Source organism: Arvicanthis niloticus, chromosome 13 (assembly GCF_011762505.2).
Source record: "Arvicanthis niloticus isolate mArvNil1 chromosome 13, mArvNil1.pat.X, whole genome shotgun sequence".
NCBI classification, from domain to species: domain Eukaryota; kingdom Metazoa; phylum Chordata; class Mammalia; order Rodentia; family Muridae; genus Arvicanthis; species Arvicanthis niloticus.
The window spans coordinates 35448651-35461115 of record NC_047670.1 but is presented as its reverse complement, the minus strand read 5'-3'; the positions used below and the strand labels follow the sequence as shown (position 1 = coordinate 35461115).

Sequence of the window (12465 nt, the reverse complement as noted above, 5' to 3'; positions counted from 1 at the left end):
CACATGGGTGTGAGATGAAGATGAGAGAGTAAAACCAGTTAAATGACATCCCTGGAATCTGAGTGTAGGCATTTTTATAAATTATTATTACAAACCCAGAGATTAGTAGTTTTGTGATAGTTCTCAGGCACAAGAGAGAAATAGACTGGCATGTGTCAGGTGAAGTGGTGTCATCGCATGTTTACAGATTTACTCTTCCATGAACTGCATCCATGTACATTGCCGGTAAGAAAGCATAAAGGCCTAAGAGTTGTTTTTATGTGTTGCATATTTGTGTTTTGTTTCCCAGCATAACTTCTGTCAGATAAACTTACAACAGCAACAGGATCTCTGATCTTTCTTAGCTTTTTAATTGCATGGCCTGTTTTGTTCATTCTAAAGTTGTCAAGAAATTAAAATATATTTTTCTGTGTTTTGATGTTTTTCAGTATTCTTCCACAATGCGATACCTTTCGTAGGGTTTGGCTTTTTGGATAACGCGATTATGATTGTTGCAGTAAGTCCTCACCACTTGTATTTTGAGTGAAGAAATTAGTGTGCTCTACATTTTCCTAATAACTTATATATTATATCTGTCAAGTTAATTAACACTGAGCAAGTTCAACTTTAAAGCATCATGTACATTAATCATAATTGGCAAGGTGTGTAGACAAACGTTTATGGTTTATAATTCTCTTCTAACATTTTTCTTAAGGAGCAAATGTGTGTAACGTATCTGGGGTTCTTTGTTCTGTTGGTACTTTGCTTCCACATATAGAGGGCATTTGATTAGTTCCTTGTTGAATTTTCTCATTCTAGAATATCTTAGGTGTTTGGGGGCATACTCAAGACTTTAGTCTCAGCATTTAATCCTAAGATGTCTTAAGATTCACTTTGCAACATCTCCTGCCTTTGTTGTGTTGTGTAGTATTATAAAACAGTCCCCCTTTAGCCTTACTTCTAGAATGCTTTATGGAGTCAACTATTTTGGATATTAGCAGTAAATAGGTTGAAGGTTATCTACATCTTTGGAAGAGAAAAAAGTATAAATTACTTACTTCTTTCTACCTACCAGTTTGAAGTCCTAAGGAAAGCTTTCTACTGAGACTCACTTGAAAAAACAATGCTTCTTTGAGTTAGAACGCTGAGAATTTATTGTGGGCCCCACAGAGTCTAACTTTAACAATTTTCTATGAACTATTATTGAGGAAACTACTCAGAAAGATGGTGGGAGAGAGGAGAAAGGTGGGCGATGGTGGGAAGGAATACAAGATGGAAGAGTTTATTTTTGGAGTTTTAGAATTCACCTGTACTATGAATGATGATAAATAGATTTAGTTATAAAATAGAAAATTTAAAAAGTAACTTACATAATTGTTTTATAGGCTACGGGTGTTGTTTAAAATGTAAAATCAGTTCATCTGAGATGGTGTGGTTGCCACAGGGTCTAGCTTTGCAATCAAAGTAATGAAGGTCTGGTTTCCAGCAGGTCCAGCTGTCCCTTTGGTTTAAGGGAGAGAGGTACAGGGGTCACAGCACCATGGAGACAGCTGCAGTCAGCAGTCACAGTGTCTCTGGCCTGTGCACAGCTTGGGATCATAAGCACCTCTGCAGGGTTTCTTGGTAGCATGCTGCGGCAAGACCAGACTTCCAAAGGCTGACACAGGTTAATTGAGTGGACCTAAAATATAATTCTAGAATAGCCATTGTTAGGATTATTTTCCTAGTATACATATATAAGAATAAAATGGATCAGTGTATATACAAATGTCAGCCAAGTATTTAATTATTTAGAACCGCACTGCTTTTTTTCAGGCTACTAACATTGAGTTGTCTAAATTACTCTCGTTAATGCAAAGCATATACTTGTAATAAAAAAAAAGGCTCCTCTGTGTTGAGTTTATAGGCTGTAGTTGATTATGTACCCGTGAGCAGGTTGCCTGATGGAGAGCATCTAAGTATTTCAGTTCCCCAACGTTAGAGTGCTGGAAGCCACCATTGTAATACATTTCCTTAGTAAGGCACACCTTAAAGACGCAGATGCTGAAATACTGTCCTTTGCTGTGAGCAGTTGTGGAGATGATACATATTGAATGGAGGGGAGTCTGTAACGGTAGTTTGAAGAGAGAGAGGAGAGTGGAAGGTAGTAGCTTGTTAGATCTCTAATCAGACCCTGTGCAGTATCTTATGAAAAGCTGAAGAGTGTCTGTGTGCAGATGGAGCTTTTCATGGGACCAGACCAAACCCAGCAACAGAGGCCAGAGACTCCAATCACTTCAGTATTGTTTGTTAGTTTGTGTTCCTTGGGGCTGGGTCTCATCCCTAGCATATCAGAGTAGAATGTTTTCCAGACGAGATTCTTAACTCCAGGTTACCGATAACCTGTTTACATAAAATTCATCTTCAAGGACACATCCCAGCTTTGACTGAATTAAGTGTTTTTAAATCACTGACTTCAACACCCAATGAAGAATGATAAGGTTTTGACAAAAATACTGTCTCTGTATTTTAGGGCTGTTTCTGAGAGGGCGACATGCTCCAATGAGGTGTCTTACTTGACTCTAGATGAGCACAGATGAGTAACTCATGGGAGATTCTCAGAAGGGAACCAAGTAATCATTGCTGGCTTCCAATGTGTCTTTTCCGTTTGCTTTGGTTTTGCCCTCTACCATGCTTTAAAGCACAGATGATCTTTTCTCGTTGTGAAGCACATGTGAGTGTTTCAGACAGGATGAGTTATGGAGTCTTCAGCCCCGTCATGTTATAAACTTACCCTCCTCCTTCTCTTAGGTGTGCCTTCCTGGCTTTGTAGTCAAATTTCTCTATAGTCACCTATAATAAGGTGAAGTAGACCTTTATTATTGGCTGCTAGTAATAATATTCAGCCAATATTCTTAGGTTATATATAATTATATATTATTATAATTGTATATTACTGGACTGCTTTTTGTAATTTATACTTTAGTCATTTTGGGAATTGATTTGTTTTACAATTCAATTAGGATAGAATTTTTAAGAATAGGTTAATTGTAAGGTATGAGTAATTAAGGTGATAATGTTTAACTTTGATAACTGGTGTAGATAGATTTATTTGTAATTCCCATCTCATCTATTAAACGTTTTCAGAATACGGAACAAAATAAAGATAATATTTTATTATAAATAAAGTTAGGGAATTGTCCCCCAAGCGATAAAGCATGCAAGCCCTTCTTGTTTCTTTCTATTTACTTTGTGAATATGAGCACACTGTCGCTGACACGGCAGACGAGGCCATTGGATCCAACTATGGATGGATGTGAGCCTCCCCGTGCTAGCTGAGCCATCTCTCCAGCCCTACTTCTTGCTTCTTCCTGTTAAATAACAGTGTAAGGAGTGATAGGGCCAAGCGTGGACCCTCACGCATGCTAGCAGACACTCTGCCCACAGAGCTACTTCTTCAGCTCACACTAATGCCTTCAAAGGTTCTTTGTGGGTTATTGACAATGGCTCACCGCTGTTAAAGGTGCTGTCACATTTATGACTTACACATGCACAGCTCTGCAGTGGTGCTCTGCCGTCTTCGCATTTATATAAGAAAAATATACACCTTTGTTATTTTTCTCTCTGTTTTATTTTCCTCAGAAATCTGCTATTTTAGGTGCCTCCAGAAGTTAATAATTTTATGTGTCTAAGAGAGTGGTGCATCAGGCTGTTTGGCTATATTTAGCAAGAATTATGTCTTCAAGGGGTAGGACTGAGAGCGAGGGACAGAATAGAGGATAGTGTCCTGATCCAGGCTTTACACCCTGGACTGACTGAGGATACTGAGTTTGTGTAGTAACCTAGATGACCTCTTTTTCTTAATAGTCTTCTAGGGAGTCCGTGCAAACTAAGTTTACCTTCATCAAGGATTGGAACTGAAATAGCAAAATAGACCTAGATCTTTTGTGTTTGACAGCCCGGGTGTCTTGCATCCCTGTCACTTCAGTGCCACCTCTGTTAAGTGGGTGGGAAACATGAACACCTCCTCTTTACCCAAGGGGAATAGAAATGTGTGGACTTCCAGTGAATAGTTCCAGTGGGTCCTCATTCCTCAGGTCTCATTACTGCACATCTGTGGGTGTTGTTGACAGTTGATGTTGTCCCCACATAAACACAGGAGTCCCAGCTGCATTATTTAATGGTTAAGGAACCAGAGGTGTTGGGGAAAATCTTTCTATTGGCGGTTTTCCTAGAAAATCATTTAGTCTTTCAAATCTTTTGATAGAGTAAGCAATAGAAAAATATGTTACAGAATTTAGCATCTATGCATTCATCTTTGTGTTCAAAGAGCTTTAAAATGTGTTTCTGGGAGATAGAAAAGTAAAATTGAGAAGCTAGAAATTAAACTATTAGTGATGAATTGATTACTACATGTATTGCTATTTATTTTTAGAAAGGCTCAATTTTAATGGATGAAATGTGATTGATTGTTTTGTCATGAATGTATATGTATACATAGAATTAAAATATAGAATATATATAATAAGTATATAAAGACATATAAATATAAAATTAAGATAGAATATATATAGAGAATTAAGTGAGTCATCCCATACTGTGCACATTTATGGATATTTTGGGTGTAATTGTGTGGTACCAGCATATTGAGTATGCAGGCTGTTTTTATTAGCATGTTGATATTCTTTTATAGACATGACAGCTTTAATTTTTTTCCCAATCATTTTTCAGGGAACTCAAATTGAATTGTCTATTGGAATTATTTTGGGAATTTCAACAATGGCAGGTATTTAATAATAGCAAATGTTAAAATTCTGTTGTCTGCATATTGTTTAAAAATGTCAGTGAGTTAAATTTAGAAGACAATAATTTATTTTAAATGAATTTGCTCATTGAGATGTTTTATTTGTTTAGATATCTTTAATATTAATCTTCGGTTTTTAGCTTTCTGTATATGTTTCCCCCCCCTGAGAAATTTTAAGTAATTTTGTTAGTTAGTGGGTAACAGAACTCAACTACATTGTCTATGTTAAGGCAATTCTTTCTCATAATTCAATATTACCACTAAATCTTTTTAATCTTTGTCACTATTAAATTAATTATTTTCAACTTGAGTTAAAAAAAATTAAAGAAATATTTTCCTTCTTTTACTTTCTTGAGTTGGGCTTGCTAACTTGGCTTTGTCCTTGAGCTTCCAATATCCAAATTTCCCAGAAAGAGAAATTTCACATTAAAGACAAAACTCCGAAATTTTAGTATTGAAATAAGAATAGAAAATTTCTGCTATAATATGTAAACACTCTACCAATGGAGGTAGAATATTATAATTTTAGGATTATGCTCCATTTTAAACTCTTGGCACCTAGAGCCAAGAGCTATCCCTGAGCCGCTTTGAGCATAGTTGTTACAGCCCAGAAACAGGTTGGCTCCAGAAGACCAGAACTCAGTGCCTCTCACGGGATGTAATACTGTGACCTTTGCTGGCTTGGTTTTGATAATTCATTGTGTGTTTTTCAAATTTCCAGCTGCTGCTTTGGGAAATCTTGTTTCAGATTTAGCTGGACTTGGGTAGGTTCATTCCTGATTCATTTCTGCAGTTATGTACTGACACGCTCTTGTCTTTATTACTCTCGAACAAGCCCTTTAAAAGGACAGTTATTTTCCTTTGGGTTCTGAAACTTAAAATATATAAGTTTAATATTTTTAAATCAGTAGTACTAAATATTTGGTGGACATTAAATATAGTTGTTGGGACAGTGTGCAAATAAAACTGAATAGTGGTTCCAAGAATAGATAAACCCATGTCACTATATAAGCAAAATAGAATTTCTATTTATAAAAGATATATTTTGTGGACATCTAAAAAAGCAAACCCCTGTCATTTTTTCTACTTCCTTTTACTTGGAAAAAAAAAAAAAAGCCCAAAGATAAAGATAGACATGTCCCAAATCTGAGGATACTGACCTGCAAAGGAAATAATGTCCAAGCCCCACCCCCACTCCCTTCTGATGGTAAGAGAGTGAACATAGGGTCTTATGCACTTATGCTAAGGGTACACCCCACCTCTGAGTCACCCCCCAGCCCACAGAGCAAATGTGTACTTGGCCATTTCTCTCTCTCTCTCTCTCTCTCTCTCTCTCTCTCTCTCTTTGTACAGCAGGAATGATAACACATGGGAGGATGGCTGCCCTGAAAAGACAGCTTTCTCACTTTCTTCCAGGTGGCAGATGGCCTGGGCCGCTTCCTGCGCTGGGAAAGCTGAGAAGTTGGCATTCAGTATTAGGGCAAGCATCTCTCTCTCTCTCTCTCTCTCTCTCTCTCTCTCTCTCTCTCTCTCTCTCTCTCTCTCATTGACATTGTCTTCCTCTCTTGGCTACTCAAGCGGTATATTTTGAGATTTGTATTTAGTAGGAATCAATTTCAGCTCATAATCTAGGCAGAGACAGTTTTATAAGTGATCTGACCCTTGATATTAGACCTCTGCACTTGAGTTTGAGGCCAAAGCTAATTTTAAGTTTTTTCTGTTTTCCTGTAGGGCCATGATAAAGATTTTACATTCCTGGAATTCTTGACATAAAATCTTATCTTGATACAGACACTTTGACATTTCATTTCCCATTTCCAAACTTTAGGCTTAATATTGACAGTATTATAGCTTCTACATAGATTTCTGATATCTTAATGGAACGGACTGATAGATTTTAAAGCCACTTACTTTTAGATTGAGCTCTAAAGACTTTCATGAAAAGCTTCTGTGTCCAAGAACTGCTTCTCCTTCTAGTTCTCTTTCTCCCGCGGGTATCACTTTATGTGTGTTCTTAGATGCACACTTTGAAAATGTCTGAAGCCAGAATGTATCTTATGATTGTCGGTGTGCATAATTGGCAAGCTCTTTTCTTTCTGATAGGACTTAGAACAAGATTAATGCTAACTTAGAATTGATCACATCCCCTGCTAGGCTAAAAGTTCTAGGCTGTCATTCTTAAGTACATTAGTCTGATGAATTTAAAAAACTGTTACATTCTATCATAGTTATAATATGTTCACTTTGCTTTGAGTTAGGAGTGTAGCAATTTTAGTGATATATCTTTCTATGTCTGCCTGTCTGCCTGCCTATCTATCTGTCTATCTATCTATCTGTCTATCATCTATCTCATGTACCATGATTGCTCTCTTAAAGGTAATGATAAAGATTAAATGCTGTAGTCACTGTGTATTAAATGTAAATTTGAAAGTATTTTAAGCCAGGCTTATCTATACATAATAATATGGAAGTTGTAATTTTTTTGCTGTCTAGAGTGAGCACAGGGACAGACTAATTTCTCTTTGCAGTGATTGGTTTTTACTTTATGCAGACATTTGCATGTCTCTTTAAACTCTCTCGTTTTCTTGCTCTCTTAAAGCCTTGCAGGCTATGTTGAGGCCTTGGCATCCCGGTTAGGCCTGTCAATTCCTGATCTTACACCAAAGCAAGTTGACATGTGGCAGACACGTGTCAGCGCACATTTGGTAAGTTATATGGCCTATAAACATGAACCTAGTGGCCAGCATGGCAGTTCTGAGACTGTAATTGATTGAGTGTTACCTAGGCCTTGGACATTCTCAGAAAAATAATTTGTTATCCCTTTATCTTTTTATACGCATGATTGATTTTTTTAAATGTTGTTGTAGCTTGGTTAATATGAAGGGCTTGAGCACCCAAAGGTCTTGTAATCCTTTGTTCATTCTGGAACTGATTCCCATTTATACTGTAGTTGTTCACTGGTGGTCTTTTCTGAGCAGCTCTGTGGACTGACAGGGGTGGGGAAGGTCAGATAGTAACCGATGGAAGTGTTATTGCTGGCAAGGGTCACCACAAGGGGACCGAGAGGGGCCCATGCTCACTCTGGGTGGTAGTGAATGACATTTTAACAGAATGGGTGGTTGGTTGGGGGTCTCTTAACAATGGTCATATCCTAGGGCAGTCAGGAGTCAAATAATAGTCTCTCTGTTGAAATATAAAATGAACAAAATATCTAGATCAAAATAAGAATTTAAGATTAACTTTATTAGTATCTGGACAGAACAAAATTTTGTTATATCTCTGAAACTGTAGTTTCTTTAAAAATATTCATATAATGAGATTGACAGATTTAACTATTAATATAAAGCAAAGGCATACCATCACAGCAAACAACAAAATGCCATAGTAACAGACTGAAAAAGTTTTGTATACAGTATTGTCAAAGTGTTGATGTCTACTTTGAAAGTTATTACAGATACTTCGATTGCTAACTGGATACTGTCTGAGAGAAAACATTTCCTTCAGTGCTGCAGATTATGTAGTTAGCATAGCTTCTGTAATGTCAGATGGGACTTATTTTGTCTCTCTGTTTTCTTAACTAGAAGTTCCAGGAGGAAAGATCAACTATATGTAATTGGTCTCTGTCTCGGGTTTAACCAGCACAGAGTTTAGTATTCAATAGAATTCTCAATAACTGTTTGTATGAAAGAAGAATGTTTAATCGAGGGGCTGAAGAGATGGCTCATACATTAGGAATGTATTCTGTTCTTCTGGAGGACCCAAGTTCAGTTCCCAGTACTCAGGGCTCACAACAGCTCATAACACTAGTTCCAGGGTATCCAGTGTTCTCTTTTGGTCTCTGTGGGCATCTGCTACTCACATGCACATATCCACACACAAAGACACATACATGCACACAAATAGTTAAAAATAATAAAATAGGTATTTTTAAGAAAGAAAACTTAATTGAAAAGCTTAAATTTGATAGTCATCAGGAATGTAAAATTTGGAATCATTTTTAGAAGTAAAAATTTAAAACTTTTCACAGTGTAGACTGAAAAAATCTTGGTGTGAGATATGATTAAAATTGGCATATGTGTGCTTGTAGTTTTGTCAAGTGTGAAAGACTCAATGCCATAGTCTATGAAGATGCACAAATATTAACATTTAATTTTTAAATCACAAGTACATAGAACCCTTCAGTATCCTGTCTCAACTGTGGGAATGCAGCAGTATTTTCCTGATAGTTGGAAAAGCTTTCAGGAGTCAAGTCAGTGGAACTTGAAAGTCTTTATACAGAATGTATGCAGCAGCTTGGAAACTGATTATAAAACATGGTGTACAGAGCAGAGAAGCAGACAGAAACACTGTTTCTATAATGGTTGTATCTATGTATAACTCAGCACACATGGGGCTAAGTACTGAAGGACAGCATACAAGGGTATCAAGTCCAGATACACTGAGAATAGCTGGTACATTTCCCTTTCCTGTGTTCCAGTCTTCTGATATTAAGAAACACATATGATTTAAAAAATACTTTGTGCTTGAATATTTCTTTGATGTCATATTGATGATTTTTTTTCTCCTGTTACTTTGGATTTTGAAATGGCCTGTTCTTGAGTATTTGGTAACTTATTTTAATACATAGGTTTCTATAATCAAGAAGAATACAGTTGTAGTGGGAATTTCATAGTGTGTGGCAATGGACTGTTGTCATCAATGTTTAAGCAAGGATACCTTTTTTCAGGACATGTAACTTTAAAAAATGCTCTCTTCTGTTTCCTTAGGGCAAGGCTGTTGGGGTGACTATCGGCTGCATTCTAGGAATGTTCCCTTTGATTTTCTTTGGAGGAGGAGAAGAGGATGAAAAACTGGAAACAACAAATTAATCATCTTAGAACACCTATATAAAGATGTAAACTAATGTACCTCAGTCATTAAATATACTGTCACAACATTTAGCAGTGAAGACAGTAACAGTGTATAGATATGGGATCAAATAATTCAGCATGTATTATGGAAACACTAACTTATTGTGGCTTGGTCTTCTTAAGACATCTTTTTAAAAACCATTTAGTATCATTTTATGTAAATTGTTGAGATGCTTTTCATCAATGGTAGTCAACATGTTATCTTTTCCTTCTCTCTATGTATCAAGATATTATTTAACTTTCAGTCATTGACTGTACTGTACTGACTTGGGGTTTGCTTATTTGTTACATAACATGCACGGGAATACCTATTTATGTTTTTTTTTCCTGATGGTTATAATTCAATGCTGAGATTTCTCCAAATTATTAATGATGTCTAATATCAGTTAAAATTTTAATTCCCTGCCTGGGGGCATCTCTTCTGTGTCATTTCACAGTAAACATTTACAATCATGTAAATTCATTCAATTTTTAAACTTTCACATCTATATAAAATGAAGCAGTGTTTTAAATATATTTGATTCATTTTAATTTTGAGCCACGCTGTCTTAAAAGCCAGAGGTTAATCAGAAAGAACAATTCTCTGGCCTCCCTTTTACATAAACCATACATGCTAACAAGTGTACTTATTTCTGATTGGCTTTTTACCTTTAATTTCCCAACTTTGAACAATCACACAGTGAATTCTGGTTTGTGAGAGGAAGGCAGTGCTTGGATACTTCCTGTCTTTTAAAATCGGGATTAAGAGAGTAGGGTGAACATAGAAATTTATAATGATATTTGGAAATTAGGCTATTTTTTTTTTTTTTACAGAAATAGAAAGTAGAAATTTTCAAAGAGGTCTATGGAGTGGATGACAAAGTTCAAGTGGTATTTGGAAGGTTTATGAAAGACCAGTTCTATTATTTGGGAAAGACTTTCCCCCGAAAGTGTTATTGTCTCCTGGAATGGGATGAGCCTAAATATCCCGTGCTCAGAACCCTAACCTCGCTAGCTCTTGCTTTGTGACTTTTTTTTCTGGATGAGTATTTTAGGAACAACATGCATTTTTTAATTGCTATCTAGTCTGGGCAAATATAACACAAAGAGAGATCCTTTCTCCCATTTGGGGCTTTTTTCTTTGGTGGTCATTATAGCACATGGTTGGTGAAAGCTGCTTGCATCTGTGTTGTATGTCTGACCTAAACACCGTCCTGAGAATCCCGAGGTTTAGTGTTTGAACCCCCTCTTCCCATTTGCTCCACTACACACGCCAAAATGTTACATGTAGCAGAATAAGTGAACATATGGAAGAGAGAAACTGGACTTAGAATTTAATCCTTGGGGAATTAAAGTTATTTATGTTTGCTAAGTAGATGGAAAAGACAAGCTTCATGTGATTATGCTTTTTAAGTCTTATTTTGGAGTTTTGTTTGCACATAATTACTTTGGGCTCCTTTTAAAGAAGATTTCTTTTTCATAGGAAAACATGTCACATATTGTTTCTTTTGCACTTTGGGATGATTTAGTCCTGTTCATTTATCGTAGAATTTAAGGAAAAAATAGCATAACAGTCAAAAAACATCAAATTCTCATATACACAAGTAACACTCTTCCTTTGATCAGGTTAGCATCACATGACTTGAGGTGGCAGACAGATTCATCCTTTGTATCTTTGTCCACATGTCACACAGACAGCAAGCACAGGGTTCCAGGACGAGAGGATACGATGCATATTTAATTTTCTGTGTAACATGTTAATGTTGTTTTCCTTACCTTATGTAGTAGTGGCTTTTCCTGTCTTTATTTTTAAGTGTTGTATTGTGGTGCTTAACTCTTATTATTATTAAATAGCATCTCCAGAAACCTGTCTTGGAGTTTAGAAAGCACTTTTGATTGTTGATTTCCTTTTTCTTTCTCTTGAAAAACCTCCTAGTCCCTATTACCAGAATTTCTGTTAACAGGATTATGCCAATTTTGTTGAAAACTTCAGTTATGGAAGGTATAACTTTCACATGAAAGACATTCTAATTTTCAGTCAGGATTTTTGAATCATATTTAATCAATAAAATTCTTTGAATCATTACAGTGGTTTTCAAAAACAGACAAACAAAATTAAAGTCTCTCTGTCTTCGACCAAAGGTATCGCTTTCTCAAGCTCCAGCTCTGACCTAACATGGTACTTTGCACAGTGTGATTTCTGAAGGTGGCCCCTTTAAGTTAATGACTCCGTGAGACCCGTGTTCAGCGTTTTTCACCACAGAGACTCTGACGCCAGCCGACACTGGACTGCCCTGTTTCTCATAGCAGCTGCTCTTTATCAGCATTAGAGCTACCGCAAACTGTATCGTGAGCTGCTGTAGTACTGTTCAGAATCCATGTTTGTGAATTATGATTTATTGACTTGTTGATGCATGTAAACCGGGTGCATTTTGTTGCCTCTGTATGTTACATAGTGACCAATGTTTTTACGAAAGAATTGAACAAAAAAAAAAGAATATCTTTTAAGACATTTGGAATGTGGTTTTGATTTTAAAATTTGGTTTTCTTATCAATCTCAGAGGCCCTGGGTTATTAGTCTATGACAGGAGGGAACAGGATTAGTAAATGCAGGTTTGTTTTGATGTGGCTATGGTATCGCTGAGACAGCGCTTGGAACAGCTTCCCACACATCCTCCCCTTAGAGCTCCCATTGACACAAACCCTGTGGAGTGTGAGAGAGAAATGATTCCATCAAACAGCTGTCTGTGAGTGAGTGCTAGGTCACAGTGCCAGGTGCTTCCAGCCCCAGTGGTGTCAGACCTCTCAGACCGT

The 12465-nt window shown here is 36.7% G+C and overlaps 1 protein-coding gene across 2 annotated transcripts in view; it reads left to right on the top strand.

Moving 5' to 3' along the window:
- Tmem65 (transmembrane protein 65) overlaps positions 1-12163 on the top strand; it is a 41522-nt gene extending 29359 nt beyond the window's left edge. For both annotated transcript variants that reach the window (XM_034516934.2, XM_034516935.2), the window contains 5 exons: positions 429-496; positions 4690-4744; positions 5484-5526; positions 7362-7467; positions 9529-12163. In XM_034516934.2, the coding sequence (XP_034372825.1) occupies positions 429-496; positions 4690-4744; positions 5484-5526; positions 7362-7467; positions 9529-9630 (374 nt within the window). In that variant the 3' untranslated portion in view covers positions 9631-12163. The remainder of the gene's footprint in view (positions 1-428; positions 497-4689; positions 4745-5483; positions 5527-7361; positions 7468-9528) is intronic.
- Positions 12164-12465: the final 302 nt, after the last annotated feature.